Genomic DNA, 19,730 nt, shown 5'->3' on the forward strand with positions numbered 1-19,730 from the left:
ACCCCCTGGGAACAGACTTGGGTTTGAAGGCTTCCAAGGCTTATCATCATCACCCACACGTGAGACGTTTCCTTCAGCAACCCAAGAGAATCCCAAACAAAGAACTGTAAAACACGAGATTCTTGGAACAGCTCCGGGCGCTGGGAGACCTGGAGGAGGCATGCGAGGCCCCGGGCCAGGCTCCTTCCGTTGGCCGGCCGCAGCACCCGCCGCCCCTGGGCTGCTGGGCACACCTGCCGCCCTCCTCCTCCTCAGAGCCCCGGGCTTCTCTGGGTTTTAGCTTCCCACACTTACGGCGCCCTCCCTCACTTGCTGAGAGCTGTGCGGTGGCCGCACGGTTCAGCCCCCAACCGTGGAGGCAGGGCCAGCTCTGTGCCCCCGTGCGTTCAGAAGGGTCACAGGCTGCACGTGCTCACTCCTAACCCTAAATCCGCTGGCCCCCAGACTCCTCCTCGGAAGCAGCCAGTGTCACCATCCCGTCCCCGGTCTGATGTGAGCTTCGCTGCACGTGGCCTGCCTGCCTTCGGGAAGACCTGAACGTGCCCGCCCAGCAGCGATGCAGACTGGCGAGGAGGGATCCTTGCCGGCCGAGAGGAAGCGGGTGGTGAGCTAGGGCATCTCTTCAACAGGCAGCATCCCCCCATCCCCTCCCCCCAGGGCCTTTTGCAGGTTTTATGGTAAAACCCCAGGATCAAGAACCAGCGAGAGCTGCTTACAGAATGAGTGAATTATTCAGGAAAATGGGAATCACAGCCGGCTGTCGCTGTGAACACACACACACCGAGGTATGACTGTCCCTCAGGGCAACCAGTGCAGCGTCGGAGGAGAAGGGCTTCCCAACCAGGAGGGCCCGAGAGCCGGGCGCCTGCCACCCCCCAGCTGTTCCCTACCAGGAAGTGAGTCTGACACAGAAAAGGACTCCTCTGCTTGAATCAAGCGCCAGCAGCTCCACGACTAAATCACCGCGAGTTACTGAGTCAGAATCCAGAGCTGGAGGACTCACCGTATCCGGACACGGGGGTGTTTTCCGGTGACTTTTCACCCAGTGCTTCGGTCGCGGCTTTCAGCTGCTCCTTCAGCCTGCTGATGTCACAGTCGGCCTTCGCCCTCACGATGCTGAGCTCTGTGTAGATGTCCTTGTACTTGTCACTAGCGTACTTCTTGTCCTTGGGGACAGAAGGGCAGAGCAAAGAGCAGTTACAGCCAGGCTGGGTGGCCCGTCCTCCTGGGGCCAGAGCGCTTCGGGGGTGACTGGGGACGGACCCGGCAGCAGAGAAGGCAGGTTGACCCCCGCCTTCCAGAGGCAGAAACGACACAGAGTGAAACAGGCATGGCAGGGCCCCGGGCTATAGCCAGGCTGGTGCCGCCTTGAGCCCCGAGGACCTCTGTGTGACTTCAGGCTGGAAAACCCCTGTGTCTTGGATCCCCTACGTGACTTGGCCTCCAGGAGCGCCCGCAGGAGACAACAGTGTGCTTGGGTCTTGGGTCCCTGCTCCAGCACAGGGCGGGCACGGGGACGGCCCCTTGTTCCTGCCGCGCCCGCCTGCAGGCTGCCATTCTTCCCGTGGAAGTGAAATCTACTCCAGAGCTGCTACATGTGACTCTGGACACGCGTGGCCCCGGCCCACCCAGAGCCCGTCCCCCAGGTCCACTGGTGGGGACGTGTGTTACCCGCAGCGCCGTCTGTAGCTCATCCTTGAGGGAGCTGATCTCCTGTTTCAGGTACTGAATTTCTGATTCCTTGACCCGCAATAAGACCTAGAAAGAGAGAGAAATTAGAGACTCATGTTTAGGAGCAGAGCGACTGCCAGGGCCTCGAAAGCAAAGACTGAGCCACACGGAGGACTCCCCTCCACACGCCAGTGGGCAGGCAGCTCTCTCCCCGTCCTTGTCAGGAAGAAATGGCCGAGACCCCTCCTGACCCGAGAGCCTCGTCCTCAGCCTGGGAGCTCCTGGCACAGAGCCCAGGAAGGGGTCCTGCAGAGACCTCAGGTCAGCCTCTCCCATCATTTAGGACGAGATGCTTTCATAAAAGAACACCTTATACGTAAAAAACAATCATTCTGACTTAAAATGAACCTTCCTGATCTTGAGTAATACAGCCTTAAGAATCTCAAGCAGCTGCAGTGTTCACATAATTATTCAATGTTTCATTTTAGTTGGTCAGTGTTTGTGACGTGGTAGAACAGAAGGGCGGAGGGCAGGTGAGTGAGGACGGGTTAAAGGTCCCTGTGGCCTCGTGAGGGGTCCCACGCTGCCTGGCAGCTAACTCTTCTCTTTTGCGTCCTGGCATGACTCAGGTCTTTCCAGGTTCTCCCCCTCTTGCTGTCCACAAGCTAGAGGCCCACCCCCCCAGTCCCCAGGTGGGGCTTGTATGATGTGAGCTGGTAAAGAGGGACCTGGCTCTGAGCCGTACCTCTAACTCATAGGCGTCCTTGCCCTGCGTGAGAGGTGACCCAGCGGCCTCGCCACCGGCATCCCCGGTCAGCAGCGTCCGTAGCCGTGAGATTTCGGCAGCCAGGCGGTTGTTCAGCTCCTGGGGGACAGCAACACAACCAAACAGGGTGCTCTACAGAGCTGTCTGGCCGCGAACCCAGGGCGCGGCCAGGGGAGCGTGCAGCACGGGAGGCCTGCAGCGGTGCCTGTGCACGGTGGCATCTCAGAGCAGTGTGGACACCCTGGCCAAAGCCATTTACACGGCCTAATGCTTCTGTGGAACTGCGGCTGCAGAATCCATGCTCCTCAGCCCTGTTCTGTCACCGTGACTAGTGTTAATCAGTTCCAGGGTTTGTGCCCCTGAGTTTCGGCAGGATCAGGACCTCCTGCCACCCTCACCACTCACTTTCTGTACCTTCTTTCCAGCTAGCAGGTAGTCGTCTTAGGCCACCGCAGTGACCAAGCAGAACCAGTCCTGCCGGAGTGTCCCCCCCATACGGGCAGCTGTGGGCCCACAGAGGCCTCGAGCCTGGGCCAGGCCAACGTGGCTGTCTCCTCAGTGCCGGGGGAGGACGAGTGGTCTTGTACCCACAGAGAAGCTTTTTTCAAACTAGACCTACCTTGAGCTGTTCCATTAGCCAGGATTTTAAACGTACCCCAGTTTTCTAAGGAGCAGGCACATTTTAAGAGAATAATCTGACAGAATCAAATGTGAGCAGCGTATGGTCTCGACTGGGAGGTGTTTAAACACGGTCCCAGCCGTGGGGACGGGAGACCTGGACCCGTGCCGCCCAGCAACAAGGGAGGAGGCACAGACATCTCAGAGCCTCCAGACCCCGAGGCCGGCAGCCGGCTGCGGAGCGGGAGGGCTCAGCGCCAGCAGCTGCAGGGGGCTCCTGCCCACACCCCGGTGACGCCAGACGTCGGGAGACGCCTGCAGATTGGGGCCCCAGGGCGGCGCACCTGGTTGTGGGCGTTGAGCTCCTGGTTCTCGCGCTGGCACTGCCGCAGGGCCTGCCGCTCGGCCTCCAGCGCCTGGGCCAGGTGGGCGTTCTCCAGGCACTTCTGCGAGTACTGCTCAGAGAGGACCTCCAGCTCGCGCTGCACAGACTGCAGCTCCTCCCTGGGGAGAGGGCACTGCTCACTCCTCTGCCCTCGCCCCGGGGCCCAGGCCTCTAAGAAGCTCAGGGTCGCCTTCGTGAAGCCTGAAGGACGCCGAGACCCACACAGCGGAGCGACCGCGAGCAGAGCCCTGCACCTTGTGGTCTCGAGTGGCCGTGCAGCTCGGCGGCTCCGTCCCTGTCCTCTTACCAGCAGTCGAACAGCCCCCACTGGCGGAACTCCTCTCCCCGGGTCAGGAGAGGCCTCACCCACGCACCCCAAAACACGCTGTGTCAGACAGAGGTCAGACCTGGGACCGTTTCTAGCAGTAGCTGTGCCAACTCGATCCACGTTCAGAAAAGCAAAGCCTCGTGTCATCGTTCTCGGCCACGCTGGACTTGAGAAGGGCGGATGTGGAACCGACAGCCCCTCCAGCCGAGGTGAGCTGCTCCCGGCCGCCTGCCCCCCCACCTGCGCCCTGACCGCACTGCACGGGAGCCTGGGAGAGGGGAGACCCTGATGCTGTGCGCTGCGGAGCCCCGTGAAGGCTGGCTCTGCACGGCCCCCGCGGCAGCCAGTCGAGGGGCTCCCAGTGGCACGAGTTCCACTGAGGGCAAAACTGAAGAGTGGCCGTGCTGGTGAACGCTCCCCATTCCCTTGCCTCTGCAAAGAGAACTGGCGCACGCACTTCTTAAAAATGTAGGGGTCGTGGCCACTTCTGCCACAGAGCATCTGTGTCACACGCTACACCGCGTGCCCTCCCCACGAACTCCTGAAGCAGCAGCAGCTGAGGGACAGAAGGAATCTGGGGTAGCCTCTGAGGTCGGCCCTGAAGATCCGACAGTACTTATAAAATCTCCTCTGCCACGTCTTATTCTTTACGTTTTAGTAACTGGTTTCTGTCTGACTCCGTAACAGGAGCCCACTTGGGCCATGAGAGCAGCGGCTCTGAGCAGCCTCAGCGCCCACGGGCCTCCACCCGCGCCACCCTGGGGACCCGAGTCTCTGTGGCTCTTACAGGGAAGGTGCCGCCCCGCCCCCGAAGGACTTCCCTCCGGCCCGGCCCCCAAGGGCCACCTCCGCTGACTCACAGGTACTGCCGCCGCAGGGCCTCGATGTCTGCGTTGACACTGCTGATTTGGGACCGCTGGCTCTTCTCCAGCTCCCGTTCCATCTCCTCACGGTGGGCATTCTTCATGGCTTCGATGGCTGTGGACAGGACGTGGCCGTCAGCACCCACGGGCTTGGGAGGTGAGACCGACAGGAAGGCGGGACGTCCCCCCACTGCTAATGCCAGCCCATGGGCAGCTGGGCCGGGAGGATTCCCGGGGAACTCCCCCGCGAAAGGGATGCAGGTGTGTTTTTTCCTTGACGTTAACAGAAAACCAAACTGATTCAATAAATGTCAGTGTTAAATCCAAGTATGAGTTTGTAAGACAAGCAGGCTTTCAGGCTGGCCTGTTTCCTTAGTGCCAAAATCAAAAGCACCGCAGGATAGTTACATGAATGGAGGGGACACAGGCCAACGGCCCAGGGCTCAGTCTGGACGCTCTGGGCTCTGACGGACCAAGGGCCGCAGGCAGAGGCGTCCGCTGCCAGAGAAGTGCCAGCAGACAGGCTGATGAGACCAGGGCAGCCCCTCACGGGCACCAGGTGTGCCGGCGGCCACGGAAAGCAGGAGTGCTGGCGCGGGGCTCTCGAGCTCTCAAAGGGCTCCTCAAACCAGCCTTTCCCCCAAGGGAATTGTCAAAGAACTCTCGTGGGTAACGAGGGTTCAATCTCAGCCGAAAGGCAGTGAGAAGGCCAGTCACTGCTCAGAGCTGTGCGTTCAGCTCAGGAACACCCCGCTGCCCGTCCCCGGGGTTAGCGGCTCCCACCTGAGATGGTGGCCGCGGTCTCCTCAGCCAGGAGGCGGTCTTTCTCCTCCCGCAGTTTCTCCAGTTCCCGCTGGTGCTGCCTCTGCAGGTCTTCGATCTTCTTCTGGTGTGTTTCTTCCATGGCTGCAAACCCTCGCTCGCACGTGGCCTGCAAGGTGCACAAGAGGCTTTACTGACTTTTCTTCTGCTATTTACTGAACAGACCTCAGCCCTGCCCTCCAGGCTCCTGGCACAGAGAAGGTGCTCTCCCGAGCTGAGCACCGCGCCAGCTGTCTGGAGACTCACTCTGCTCCGGCGTGTTTTATGCTCCCAGAGCACTCAGATAAGGGTGCCTGATTTCTGTGGTTGTTGTGAATCCCATTTCTCTGTAGAAAGAGTTGGTATCGTGGGCAGGAAAAGGCCGCAGTGGAATTTAAAATAGCCAATCCTGGACCTTTATGGACCGACAGGAGGGGGGAGGACAGAGTGAACGGGCAGAGGCTGGCCGCGTCCGGTCTGAGTTTCACAGCCAGACGCGCTCAGCACCGTCACACACTGGGCATCAAGCACAGTCATGAACAGTAATGTCTTTGTCAGCTGCAGGGAGCCAAGGCCATCCTGTGAGTGACGGGTAGTGGGTAGCCCAGTGCACGGAGCCAGGGGGCCCAGCCCTGCCACTGCCCAGCTGGCCGCCCTCACCGGGTCACTGAATCTCTCAGGCGTCCACTGAGGAAATTAGGTTAGGGTGTACGACTTTCCCTTTTCCTTCGGAAGGAGTACAAAGAGGGGGCACTAATTAACGAGTGCCTCTGCTAACTGTACCAAGACCCACGATGGAAGAGCCGCTCTCCAAACCTGTCTGTGCCTTGCTGCAGCCTGGCGTGGTGTTTGGCCTAGACATGGGTGTGGGGAAGGACACAGGCATGACCCAAGAAGGGCTCAGACCACCCCACACACCCTCACTGTGTAGTAACACAGGCCTGGCTTATCAGAGTTGGTCTCGTCGATGGGGTGGGTATGAGGGGCTGTTTTGTGCGTGGAGGCACATTTCTTGTCTAAATCCCTTGCAACATCCGTTTCAAGGCAGGGATCGCGCCTTTCACTGATCCTTAAAAACTTGAAGAATGTGGCCATGTTAATTCCAAATCCAAGTATGGGTGGGATCCCCCTCCCAATCCTGTACTTGCACATGGATCAAGAAAGGGTACCAAGAAATCCAGCCTCCGTGTACAGGCACCTCTGTCTCAGCCCCCACGGTGACTGAGAGGCCCTTCTGAGACTCTCCAGTCAGTATTTTTCAAACTCACGGTCAGAGTCTGGACTTCCCTGCGACAGATTTGCTTCACTGGGGAAGTGGTCTTAAGTGCTATCCGCCACTCACTGGGCGTTTCTTCTTGCAGGGGCTGCACCTGGAAGCTGCTGTCTCCTCTCACTGCCCTCACACCCCAGGACACTGGAGGGTCCTAGCGCTGCCCTCTCGCACGCTGTGGTTCAACGTGGACTCTTGGTTAACACATAGCTGCGAGGTCTTAGTTTGATTTGAGGGCTTTAGAATAAAGATAAGGGTCAAAATTCTTCCTACAGAAACACTAAGGTGTCTTTAAAGACTGGCTGCTTCCTTGGAGAGTATATGTGTTTAAAAAACGATTAATCTAATTTTTAAGCCAGTAATCCCTGGGATCGATCAAAGTTCCTCGGCAACCACTGTGCAGAGTCATGAGAAAAAGCACCAGCCTTCAGCTGTCAGAAGAGGGGCCCTCAGGCCAAGACCCCAGTCTCCCTGACCTGGGCAAAAATCTGCACAAGTAACAGCTGTCAGCCGGGCCCCGAGAGCGCGGTTTGGTTGTAATTTCTGCGTGTCTCACAGGGCCCAACAAGAATAGGCACAGGACAGAGGATGCCGCCCACAGCAGGCAGCATCCAAGCCCCAGCCTGCATCACCGCCGGGGCAGAGCCTGCCCCCAGTGTCGGCACAGGGCTTTCCTTCCTCCCAGGTGCGTGCCGATGGGCGTGAGGGCCAGTCTGGGCCTTGTCTAAGTTGCCTGCTGCGCAGACGCGCTGGGTGTTGTGGGAAGCGGCCGGGAAGTTACTTTCAATGTGGCACTGGCATGCGCTGGCCGCACGGGGACCGTGCGGCACTTTCCAACAGCCCTTGAAGCTTCCTTGGGATCCAGAATAGCCTTCAAAAGGTTTGGACTGACTTGGGAAAAGAGCAGTGGAAATGGCCTGGCAGGTACTAATGGCCCGCCTGCTTGTCGCAGCAGCGCCAGGCCGCCCTCAGTACTGGACGCAGTGCCGGCTCACAGCTGGAGGACGGGGCTGGGGACTGAGGGCACGGGAGGAGCCTGGCGTCTACTGGATGCAGCTCAAGGGGTGGCGAGAAGCCCGAGAGGACGAGGCCCAGAGCCCAGGCTGCCTTGATGGCGCCACACAGCCCGACGCCCCAGGGCCTGAAACGTCACCTTGATGCGCCAGGGCCTGGGAATCCTGTCTACCAAGGTGGGTGTGAAACGGGGTGGGGGTGTGGTGGGAAGGTCACTTCTCAAAACCCCTGGAGCAAATAAGGCTGTGCTCCCTGTAAGAGCAGCTGTTCCCACGCAGGGTTCCCACCAGACGTCTGTCCCCACAGAACTGGGGCGGGAGTGGCCCTCAACACCCCACTGCAAACATTCTAGCCTTTGGGAAGCCCCACTCTGCTCTCCGGGGACAGCTGGAAGGCGAGGACCCTCCCCAGGTCCAGGTCTGCACAGCTGGAGATGGGGGCAGGGGGAGCTTCCCCACCACCCTGCCTCGCCAGGCCCTGCTGGGACCCCACCGCCGCCAGTGGGAGGTCGGCGGGGAGCAGCCCATCAGCTCCTGCTGCTGTTCGCTGACTTGGAGCCAAGAACCGCGTCCCAGCTCCGCCTGCACTGGACGCCCCCCGACCGCTCTGCTTCGAAACCTTGAGGCTCTCAAAGTCCCTCTGGCGCTCTTCCCGCAGTGAGGCCGCGCCACCCGCCAGGTCCTTGTGCTCCAGCGCTTCCCGCAGGACGTCCACCTGGGCCTCCAACTCCTGGACGCGCTCCTTCAGCCCCATCACGGAGTCGGCCCCCGCCTCAGCTGGCCGGCTGGGGGACGGGGGTCCGTGGGCTGGTGGGGCGGCAGGGGGCCGCCCCCGGTAGTGGTGCAGGGTCTCCTGCAGGCACCGCAGCGTCTGAGAGTAGTGCTGCTGCAGGGCCCGCAGCTCCTCCTCGTGGATGGCCTGCAGCTCCCTGATCTTGAGCTGGAACTTGTCCTCCAGGGTCTGCACCTGGCCCCCAGGCTGCCTCTCCAGGTCCTGCCTGTCCCCGGCCACAGCATCCAGCCAGCTCAGGACGCTGCCGCGCACAGCCTGCGGCGCACCCTCCGCCCGGCTCAGCCGCTCCCCTGTGCAGCTGACCTCCCGCTCCTCAGACCACCCTCGTGGGGCAGCCAGGCTCTCGCCGCGCTCACGCTGCCCCTCTTCCGGACGCCTCTGCTGCTGGTCGAGCTGGGCGACCTTGGTCTTGAGCTCCGCGTTCTCCCGTTCAATGGCGGCGATCACCTCCAGGTATTCGCTCTTCTGCTTGCGGAGAAGCTCCTCGTACTCCTCCCTCAGGGCCCCCACCGCTTGCTCCTGCCCCTGACAGGAGGCCCCACTGCCCGACCAGGACTCCCTGTAGCCCCGGAGCTCCTTTTCATACTCCAGCCGGATCCTGCAGGCTGTGTAACACACCTGAGCCTGAATAATCGCATCCTGAACTAACAAGGAAGAATACTGGCCGAGGCCTCCCAGGCAAGCGCTACGGGAGAGATGCCGGGATGCCTGGAGAAGCTTCTGACAGTCTCGCGCTGCCTCCACAGACAGAAGTGAGGTTAAAGTGGCAGAGATCTCTCCCAACAGACTGGCCTTATCTTTAAGCTGCAGGGCGAGCTCTTCCTGAATAGCAACCAAGGCCCCAGAGCTCTGGCTGGACAAGGGACAGAGAGCCGGCGAGCCAGCTGGGTCCTGATGACTCGGTACTTCTTCCGGCGGGCTCCCAGTCCAGGACACCTGGACACCGTCTCCGGCACCTGCTGGAAGCTGGAGGGTTTCCGAGACCTGCAGCATCACTCTCTCGAAGTCGGGTGTCTGGTAGGCCCCTAGGATCTCCCCCAGCATGCGCTTGTGCTGCTGCAGGGCTGCCTGTGTGCCCTGGAGGGTCTCCTGGATGCTCTGCAGCCTGCGGTGGAGGGACCCCCTCACCGAATGCACGGCGAGGCTGAGCTCCGCCCTGACCCACGTGGCGTCGGCCAGGGCGGGGACCGGGGCTGGCGGGGCGCTCGGCTGCCCACCTCCCGAGGCACTGGCTGCCTCTCCGCCCAGCGTCTCCAGGTGCCGGCTCAGGGACTCGACCTGGCTCCAGAACTCTCCATCCACCAGCACCTTCTTGGCCCAGGCATCCACTGGGGCCCCAGGACAGGCCACGGCACTTTCGGACTCCAGCGGCCACTTTCCGGACTGAGAGACTTCGAGGAGCACGTGCGAGACATCCGAGCTTGCGTTCCTCAGCGAGTCTGCTATCTGGCCTATCAGCGTGGCCTCCAGGGCTATCTGATCAGAAAGGAGCTGGAGCTGTTCCTGCTCGCTTGGCTCCGGCAGGGGTGCTGGCTGCCGTGAGGCCGCCTTCTCTTCCCCCAAGAAGCCCGCCTCCCCTGGGGGAGCCGGCTGGTGACACAGGGCCTGGATGGCGCCGACCAGCAAGCTCTCCAGGCCGGCCAGGAGCCCCGCCCCTGCGTCACCCGGCAGAGACCGCAGCTGTTCTCGGCAGCTTTCCAGGCAAGCCAGGGCCTGGCTGTTTTTCGCCTGGAAGTCACCGAGCTCCTCGACGTGGTTCTCAACCACCTCCGCCCTCGCCTGTCTCTCCTGCTCCAGCTGGGAGGCCAGCGCGGCGACCTGGAGCAGGCTGGCACGGAGCTGCTCGCGCAGCTGCGCCTCGGTGCCAGCCCACTGTTGGTGCAGAGCCAGCAGGGCCTCCTGGCTCTGGCCCTGCTGGCTCTCCAGCTTCACCGTCACGTCTTTGAGCTTCTCCTCGGTGACGTAGAGCTTGGTCTCCAGGGAGTGGATGATGGAAAGGTAGGTGTCCGAGTCGCTGGTCGCTGGGAGCGAGCCGGGGGTGGCCTCCGACGACATGCTTTCCTCCGAGGGCGAGCGGTCCTGACTGGTGTCAGAGGATGTGCTGCTGGCCCAGGTCCTCTCAGACCCGTCAGGGTGGGTGTACTTTTGGCACTGGATTGTGGAGAACCGGATTCTTTGCCTCTTAAGGCCGGGTGCTCCCTGGTCGGGTTTTGAGGTGCTCTGCAGGTGCCCCTCCCTGTCGGACGCTTCCGACCTTGGGGGCACTGGGCTCTCTTCTCTCCTGGGGCTGCTGTCCCTGTGCCCCTCCCCCAGGGCAGCCCCCGGAGGTGCGCCGGCAGCCTGGAGCTGCGGGCCCGAACGTGCGGCGCCGTCCTCCTCCTCGGCTTCTTCCAAGGAGCTCCGTGGCTCCTCGGCGTCCTCCGAGGACTCCCTGGCAAACTGCCTTACGATCTCTTCCTTTGCCTGGGGCTTCACTTCTGTTTCCTCTGAGCTGCTCCCCAAGGCAGCCGTCTTCACCAGCACGTCCTGGAGATCCCGCTCTTTCCCCTCGAGCGCCTGCGCGTGCGCGTCCTGGACGCGCCTCAGCTCCTCCTCCTTCTCCCGGAGCCGCGCGTGCGCGCCCTGGAGCTGGCTGGCCACCCTCCCGTAGGAGCGCTCCAGGCTCTGGTAGTCGGCCTCCCTCCCCTTCAGCTGCTCCTGCAGCGCAGCCACGTCCCCGTCGGACGAGGTGACGCGGCCCATCAGCTCTTGGAAGCGCTGCCGGATCAGGTCCCGCTCGTCTCGGAGGCTCTGGACGTGCTCGGCCAGCTTCTGGATGCTGGCCTCCTTCCTCTCCAGCTGCTCCTCCAGCCGGCGCACTGCCTCGCTGCCCTCGGACTTGGCGCTCAGCTTCTCCTTCTGCAGGACCTCCATCTGCTGCTCGTGGTCCTGGAGCCGGTCCTCGAAGGCGCTGGCCCTGTCCTCCGCCTCCTTCAGGCTCTGCAGAAGCTGCCGCTTCTCCCGCTCACAGCTCCCCAGCAGCAGCTCGTAGTTCCGCTGCAGCTTCTCCTCCATCAGCCTCTGGGCCCGCTCGCTGGCGCTGAGCTGCTGGCTGAGGTCGGCGATGCGCTCCTGCAGCCGCTGCACCTCCTTCTGGCGGTCCCGCTGCAGCGCCTGCTGCCTCTGCAGGTCCCGCAGCTCCTGCGTCCTCCCCAGCAGCAGGGCCTCCGCGCTCTGGAGCTTCCGCTCGCTGGCGCGCAGCTGGGCGCTGAGCGCGGCTTCGCTGTGCTGCCGCTCCTCCAGCTGCTCGCGGACCTTGTCCTTCTCCAGCTTCAGCTCGCCCTGGAGCTTGGCCAGCGCCTGCTCCTTGATGGTGAGCTCGGCGGCGGCATTGCCAAGCCGCGCCTGGAGGCTCCGGATCTCGGCCTCGTGGTGCCGGATCGCGTCCTTGGCCTCCCCGTAGCTGCGCTTCAGGGCCTGGATCTGCCGCGTGATGAGCTCCTGGCGCTGGCACTGGGCCTCCAGCTCGCCGTGCAGATCCTGGTTGACTCTGTGGAGCCTCTGCCAGGCGCCGGACGGGGAGGTGGCCACTTCAGTCTTAAAAAAACCGATGAAATACGGGTTAGTAACACTCGGCCTCCCAGTTCTGAGTGTCACACCTCTGGCCAGGGTCAACCACAGAAAGGCTCCTTGGTGGCTCTGCCTTTTATCCTCTGCACAATTATTTTTCATTTAAAAAAAAGAAAAACAACTAACAAATCGTCTCATTTTTTTTTTTGGTAAGTAGCTGCTTCCAGGTAAACAGAAAACATGGACATTAACATCAAAACAGCTCTAACCGAATAGCTTCTAGGAGAAATAAACCAAACAAAACTGAATAATGGAGCACACTGATAAGCAAAATGAAGACTGAGGGACAAGAGACTCCAGCAAGAGGGACGGGCAGGAGCAGAGCAAAGCGTCCGTTTGTTTGTTTTGCAAAACAAAAGGCACACAGCTCCAGACCACAAACCCCGCCAAAGCGCAGGACCGGTGACGATGCCACTTCCTTCTGGGACAGGGGAGAAGGAAGGGAGGCACCGCTGGCGGATGTCAGCGAGGTGACATCCGAAACATTTTCCTGTGGGAGGTGGAGCCCGTCCTCTACAGTAACAGGAAGAACTAATCTCTACCTGCAAGAAGACAAAACGAAGGGGAAAACGCAAACCATGGAGTAAAATATGAGAGTTAACAAAACAAACAAACCTTTGTGGCATTCAAAATAAGAAAGTGAAGCATGCAGAAAATAAAACACAATTGAAAGAAAACTCCCCAAACTAGAAGGCATGCAGAGTAGACAGAACTAATTAACGCAGGAAAAAACAAGAACGTGAAAGGAGTGAGAATAGCTCAGCCTAAGCACTGGCCTGCCTGTGGCTCCCTCCAGGTGTGCTGGTGGGGAAGCCACAGATGTGACACTCAGTTACGTTAAGTCAGACACTCCACGTCCACGCCCTGCCAGCTCCTCCTCCCGGCCGTCAGCGCGGAGCCCACCCCCAGCTGCTGACCCTTCTCACCCTTAACCCCAAAGCCCCTTGCTCATTCAGACTTTCGATTATAAGAATTTCCAAAGCACGTAGGGAGGTTAAAAGTAAACTGTCCTTTGACCTGGCGGGGAGGTGTTAACGTGTCAGCTGACAGACGGGCTTCAGTGCGGGCTCATGCAATCGTCCGGGTCAGACACGGGACAGGGTAGCAATGTTCAAACTCTGCTGCCAGGATCTTTACCACCTGGTGTGAAATGAGTGCGTGTAGGATGGTGGCCCAACCAGGGTTTAAAAAGATGCTTCCCAAACCTGCGGGGTCTGCACAAATGACTCAGAAAGCCCCGGAGTGAGACATGCAGGAAAGAGGGGTGCCCCCCATCACCAGGTTCCGGTACCTCAGAGTCTGAACTGGGCATGGCGACAACTATGGTTGAAGGGCTAAGGAGGAGGGTCCAGGGGACACGGGGTGCCCAGGGTCATGGCCAAAGCTGGGGGGGAAAGGAAGGCAGAAGAAACGTGCCACAAAAAGGGCATGGAGAGAGGCAGGAGGGCAGACTCTGCCCAGAAGATCCACTTGGACCAAGGAAGCCAGTGTGCTGCAGTCTGGAAATGCTGATGCAAAAACTTATCACAGAGATTCTGGGTCCTTTAGAGTCGGAAGAGCCCTCAGGGACGAAGTCTAGGTCTACACAGGCAAGGAGGCTGATGCTGCAGGGGAGGGGGCACCGGGTTCTGGTCAGTGCAGGACCCTGACTTGAATGCTGTGCCTTCAGCCTTGGCCAAGAGCTCGAGTTCTCCGTCCCATCGCCCTGCCTTGCTTTCCCCTGGCACTCATCTGTCAATCACCTCTCCCCACTGCACACTGGCTGAGAGGGCAGGAAAGTGTTGCTTTATACCCCAGAACTAGAGCAGGGCCTGAAACGCTGCAGAAGAGTTGGCTCACACCGGCCTGCTCCATCCAGGTGACCTCCTGCCTGGCAAGATGCCTGTGGCATGCCCGCTGCTGCCTGGGGGCGGCACTCTGGCACAGAGGCCTCTGCAGGGAGACGCTAGGTTTGGCCTCTCAGCTCAGTACTCAAGACTGCTGCCCTCCCTCCCCTCCACGCCACTGGGCAGGTTGGCTCAGGGCTGGGCGGCCATGTTTCCCCCTCAAACTTCAGCCTAGGCAGGAAGTAAGAAGTGGGGCCACCAGGCTAGTGGTGACAGTCCCAGGCTGCCCTGTAGGTGTGGTACAGACACAGTCAGGGGCAGGGAACCAGTTCTAGCTCTGCCACGCGCTTGGTCATAAGGAGGCATGTGGCTGTTACTCAAGTTCTTAAATTTGTAAAATGGGACTAATGCTGCCATTGTAAAAAAGAAACAACGTGCAAACATGTGATATTGATAATAAACATATATTGGACTCGTTGGGAGCCAAAGAGAAAGACTACTACTGAAAACATCTAAAACACCCTTCGACGTAGAGGGCTCAGGCAGATCCTCCAACTTGTTGCACAAGGAGGAGACCCAGGCAGCCCACGGCCCAGGGAGCCCGCTCCAGTGGCACAGGAGTCCAGAGGCCTGGCGCTCAGTTTTGCACGTTCCTAGCCTGCCTGGGTCCTGCACACTGAAGCCCGAGGGCGCCTGGAGGGCCGTGGCGGCCCCTCAGCCCTACCTGCAGCACATAGCCCTCCCGGGCGCTCTGCTCCCGGCCCAGAGCCACCCTCAGCTGGTCCTGCAGCAGCCGGTTCTGCTCTAGAAGGTCTGAGGCCTCCTTCTGGCTCTGCTCCAACTGTTGACAAAAAGACACACGTTTTTAAGCAAAATGGCGGTACAGGAGCGGCAGCGCAGCACAGGCGCCCGGTGCTGTGCCCGATTCCAGCTGGGCTGGAGCTCAGGGGCGCCTCCGAGGGCCTTGCCGGCGGCCACACCTGGGTGGATGTGCTCGTTGGGTCTTCAACCAAGGTTCCAGCTCAAGCTGTGAATCGACCTGGGCACCCACATAAGCTCCACACCTGCTTGAGGATCCACCAGGCGTAGACCCCACCAGGAAATGAGGACTTTGTGCCCCTGTCAGAGGGAAGACTGCCCACTGGGTCCTTTGGGTGTCCTCAGCGTGGCCAAACACGCCCGTGCTGCCCCAGGGCAGTCCTCGCGCCAGGCTCTATCTACCTTGGCTTCTGGGGAAACCCTGTTTGACCAGTTGGATACGATGGATTCCATATAAAATTCTGTTTGTGAGAAGGGCTCCTCAAGAATTGAGCTGCTTCACACTCTTGCTGTCAATGGCTGTGAACCCAGCCGTCACCCATCTGCCCCTTTCCGGAACGTTACCTACGTGCCCCCAGCTGCTGGGCCGTGGTAAGCAGGGAGAGCTGGGTGTGCAGCAGACTGTGCTGACCGGCAATGGGGACCTTGGTTTTCAGACCTTGCTGTCTGAAACAAACTCAGGGTCCAGTGTGAGGCCTGCTGACTTGCAGGCCCGTTTTGGCTGTTTAGAGCAACGTTAAGTTTGAACTGTTACTTTCCTCCATCTTGCCTCTATTACTGTATTAATAGGCGTAGAAAATGGAAAAAAATCCAAGTGTTGATGTTAGTGATAAACGTCAGCCTCGTGAATCTAACCAAATAAGAAGAGGATGAGAAGTGAAGGCAGGCCAAAGTGGCCAATCTGTGATTTAGTTAGCCGCTGAAGTCAAGCGCACACGTGAATCGCATCCTTGAGAACTCCTGAAAGGCAGGTGTAACTCCACCTCCTTGGCCGTGGAACCTCTGTTCAGACTTACAAATCCACGGCCCAGCTTTTGCAGACTTGATTTCTGGGTACTTTCCTCATGAAGGAAAATGTCACGTTACAAATGCAGGGACCGGCTCACCCACCTCTGTATCTGGAGGAGGCTCATGCCAGGCTCACCAGCCAGGCCCGTCCTGCCCCCCCAGTACCTAGAACGAGCTCTGCCTCCTGCTGCCTGCCCGGCACCCGTCAGGTCTCCCTGAGGGTCACAGGGCTGCCTAGTGCAGACGGAAAGCTAACTCTGTTCACGTGCCTCTTCCGCCCAAAGCCTCTAGTGCGTGGCTGAAGCAGGGCAGACGAGGCCCCACCTGGCCTGCAGCCCACCCGCCTCATCTCTGGCACCTCTGGCTCTCAATGTCAGCGCCACTCCTCTGGTCTCCGGAAGGGCCCGGTGCCCTCCCTGCCACCCCCCACCCCAGCATGCCTCAGGCCTGCACTGCACTCGGCGGGGAGGGGGGAGGGGGGCTGTCGCGTGTCTGTCTGCCTGAGGGCCTGCAAGCCCCTGGGTGCCGGGAAAGGTGGCGGCACGGAGCTGCCCCGCCTGTGTCGCCCGGCCATTACCTCCTTCTCCAGCACAGAGGTCAGCTCGGGAGTGGACAGTCGGTCGCTTCCATCCTCGGAGGAGGACAAGTGCAGGGGGGCGATGGGCACTTGCTTCTCCTCCCGGAGGGGGGTGGTCTCCACCTGATGCCACCGCTGCTCGATCTCCACGTGCACGTTCTGGGTCCTGGGGTCAGCGGTCGCGGGCAGCCCCGGGCCCCGGTCGACCTCCATGCGCAGGGCCGTGTCGTCGATGCTGGGCCCGTCGGCCGCGTCCACCGCCCCAAAGCGCTTGCGCCGTTCCTCCCGCCGCCGCGCACGCTCCCTCTCCAGCTCGCCGGGCTCCGCCTCGGGCCGGGGGGTGGCAGGCCCCGGGGCGCCGGCTCTCTCCTGGGCCAGGGCCTGCTGGATGGGGCGGAACTCGGCCCAGTCGAAGGTCTTGGAGCGGCCCTCCCGCCTGCGCTCACGGGCCCGGCTCCGCTTCTGCTCGGGGTCTGGCTCCCCGGGCTCCCCGTCCTGCTTCTCCCGCAGCCTCGTCTCCGAGGGGGAGCTGCTCCGGTCTTTGCCCTGCGGCAGCGAGCTGGGGCGGGGGAGACAGCTGGTCAGGCGGGGCCCCCCGGCGGCAGGGCCCAGCCCCCTGCTGTCACCACACGCCTTTTTCTATGCGGCTGTGGCTCCCGCAGGGAAGGGGGAGACTCTGCCTTCACCCACTGACACGTCTGTGGAGGGAAGCCCAAGTGGCACCGAGTGGTGACGGCAGAAAAGGAGCCGCAGACAACGGCCCAGAGGTTTCCCGCAGGATGACAGTGGGGGGCCGAGAGCCCCATCAGGCTGCGCCGGGCACGGTCACACGCACACAAGGCCACGTGGGAGGTAGACCCCACGGCACCCAGGCACTGGGCCGGCGGTGACGGAACAAGCGAGACCAACAACCGCTTCCCTCGAAAGGCTCATGGGTTTTTTTTAATAAGCAGGTAAGTAACACGGTCAAGTCTGTGTTTTAAAAAACCACTCTGGGTGGCTGGCGTGACAGACGGATCAGAGTGATGGCCCTGGGACCACCTGTGGGCCCGTGAGCTCGATGGCCCAGGTGGCGCCCACGAGCCGGCACCAGGCAGGGGCTCACTGGACAGGACTTGAGAGGACTTGGCGGCCCACCCGGGGCAGAGGTGAGCAGGAAGCAGGACACTCGAGGGCACCTCCGCCACCCCGGCAGCCGGATGCGCCTCCCCCCACCTGCCCCACAGTGGAGGTCCCCGGGCAGGGTGCTGCAGGGCACTGGTCGTGGCTGTCCGAGGCAGAGGTCTCCGGGCTCCAAGGGCAGAGCCTGCGACCCTGCCCCAAGCCCTCAGCACGGGGTGGGAAGCCCCGCAGCGCGGCGAGGGCTGGGCCCCGGGGGCTCCGGGAGCACCTGGGCTTCAATGGCGGCCGAAGAGAAGGGAGCCTGCAGAAGAGGCCTCCTCCCCGTCCCGGGAGGCGGCCCCGGGAGCGTCCAGGCCAAGACCACACGCTTGCACACAGCTTCTCCAGAACGGACCTTTTCAATAACGCCACTGAACCGAGAGCTGGCCCAGGCCTCCGACTGCATAAGCCATTAGGATGACATAAGAAGCTGGGCCCGCCACTATCCCCAGGAGAGGAAGCCCCTGCGACTCCCCACCAGACTTGGGGGGGCCGCGGCGTGCAGCTCGAACCCACACTTCTGACGCCTGTACCCGCTTCCAATAACTTTCCTGGGACGTGGCCTTGTTGCACTAAAAAAATCCATCTTTTCCTCCAAGGATAAAAGCCCACACAGAACAAACTGGGTGAGGCAAGCACCCCGGCTGTGAGGCGGCTGACCCTGGAGTACACTGCTCGTCAGGAGGATGCTGTCCCCGTGGGCCGCGGCCCCAACAAGGAGGGCAGGCGCCTCTCCCAAGCCATGTGTTGCCTGAGCGCGTCCTTCCTGCCCTTTCTGAGGCCAGAGACACACACCTGCGACACCCCAAGGCTGACGAACCCCAGCCGGGCCCCGACCCACCGCACGCGGCCTCCTCAAAGTGCCCGGAAAGAGCTTTGGTCTCTGCTCCTGGTCGTAGAGACTCAGGAACAACCAAGTATTCTGTTCGTGCAGTAAATGAAGGAATGAACAAACAATCGAACAGACAACACAGGACGGAAGGACTAGAGAGAAGAGTCCTCCATTTAGGGTCCCTTCCTGCCTTCTTGTTCAAAGAGGTGCAGGTCACTAGCAAGGAGGCCAGGACTTGACCAAGGTGTGAGGCCGCCCTAGGCCAAGGAGCACTCCGTGGGCACCAGGGTCGCCCCCTGGGCGCAGCCTCCAACACAAGAGAGTCACTCAAGAAACATTTAAATGACCGGACCGAAAATCGCAAGCAAGAGGCTCTCAGAACCGGCGAAGGTGCCGAAGCCGTGAGGGTCAGGGGGGCAGAGTTCTCGACGTCACAGCACCAGCCACACACAGGGAGCTTCTCTGCTTTTTGTAAAATGAAAACTTCGGGTTTCTAACCATCAGGGCAGGAGGAGGAAGGCGTGGGGCGAATCACAAGGTTTATGAAGCATGGATGTTGACACGGGGAACAGTTTCCCAACTTGGCCTCCAGCACCAAGAGCTGCAAAGAGAGCTTTGTCACAGCTGCACAAAAATCCAACAGATTCAGGAGTGAGGAAGAAGGATCAAAAAAAGGCAATGCTAAGGTGGCCTGTGAATGCGGCATCCGGAGCCGCCCTCACCCAGCCGTGGCTCAGTGCCCGGGCCCTGGGGAGCTTCTCCCGCTGGCCAGGCCTGAGGGGGAAGGGTAACCTGAGGCAGAAAACCCAGGAGGCCAAGTGGAGAGTGAGTGGGCAGCGGACTGAAGGACGGGGGCAAGGCCGTGCTGGGCCCCCTCGGGCACCCTACCGGCTCACCTTGTCACGTCTGGGGCAGAGATCGGGTGGACGTGCTTCATGATGGTCTGGATCCAATTCCGCCGGATTCCAGACGTCATAGCGGAGAGGGTGAAGGCGCCCTCCTTTGTCTAAACAGAAGACGAGGAGTTAGCAGTGACCGGCACCTCCCCACCCGTGAAAAAGGCCCCGCAGGGAGGCCGGCGGCCAGGTGGCTGTCCCAGGAGTGTGGTATGTGCCCCACTCGGGATGAACAGAGCTGGAGGGCAAAGGAGAGAGCAAAGCCGCGAACACTGTCATGGCAGTGGCTAACCCGGGCCAGTTTTTCCCCAACTGCAGCTGATGCGTGCTCCCAACTAATGCCTTCTCTAACATAATGTGGGCACCAGGGTGAGGCCTTCAAGCCAGAAGGAGCTGAGGGAGCAAGAGGGCCAGCCTTAGAGAACATGTACATTATTAAAGGTTTTCAAAGATTGAAAATGTAAAAAAAAAAAAAAAAAAAAAAAAGGGCACCC

General features: G+C 60.7%; 2 protein-coding genes across 7 annotated transcripts in view; one reads left to right on the forward strand and one right to left on the reverse strand.

Annotated features, from left to right (window-relative positions):
• The window catches only part of FLCN (folliculin), a 57,263-nt gene extending 50,277 nt beyond the window's left edge, over positions 1-6,986 (forward strand). The window contains exon 13 of the mRNA XM_059908742.1: positions 6,794-6,986. Within this exon, the coding sequence (XP_059764725.1) occupies positions 6,794-6,860 (67 nt within the window). The 3' untranslated portion in view covers positions 6,861-6,986. The remainder of the gene's footprint in view (positions 1-6,793) is intronic.
• Positions 1-19,730, reverse strand: part of MPRIP (myosin phosphatase Rho interacting protein) — a 127,638-nt gene that overhangs the window by 4,367 nt on the left and 103,541 nt on the right. For 2 of the 6 annotated variants that reach the window (XM_059908736.1, XM_059908737.1), the window contains exons 13-21: positions 19,237-19,346; positions 16,348-16,906; positions 14,668-14,784; positions 5,415-5,562; positions 4,629-4,746; positions 3,400-3,559; positions 2,417-2,536; positions 1,672-1,758; positions 1,004-1,166 (exon numbers count right to left, since the gene is read on the reverse strand). In XM_059908736.1, the coding sequence (XP_059764719.1) occupies positions 1,004-1,166; positions 1,672-1,758; positions 2,417-2,536; positions 3,400-3,559; positions 4,629-4,746; positions 5,415-5,562; positions 14,668-14,784; positions 16,348-16,906; positions 19,237-19,346 (1,582 nt within the window). The other 4 variants (XM_059908735.1, XM_059908733.1, XM_059908738.1 and 1 more) reach the window with 3 other exon arrangements.

This window comes from Balaenoptera ricei, chromosome 20 (genome assembly GCF_028023285.1).
Source record: "Balaenoptera ricei isolate mBalRic1 chromosome 20, mBalRic1.hap2, whole genome shotgun sequence".
Classification (NCBI taxonomy): domain Eukaryota; kingdom Metazoa; phylum Chordata; class Mammalia; order Artiodactyla; family Balaenopteridae; genus Balaenoptera; species Balaenoptera ricei.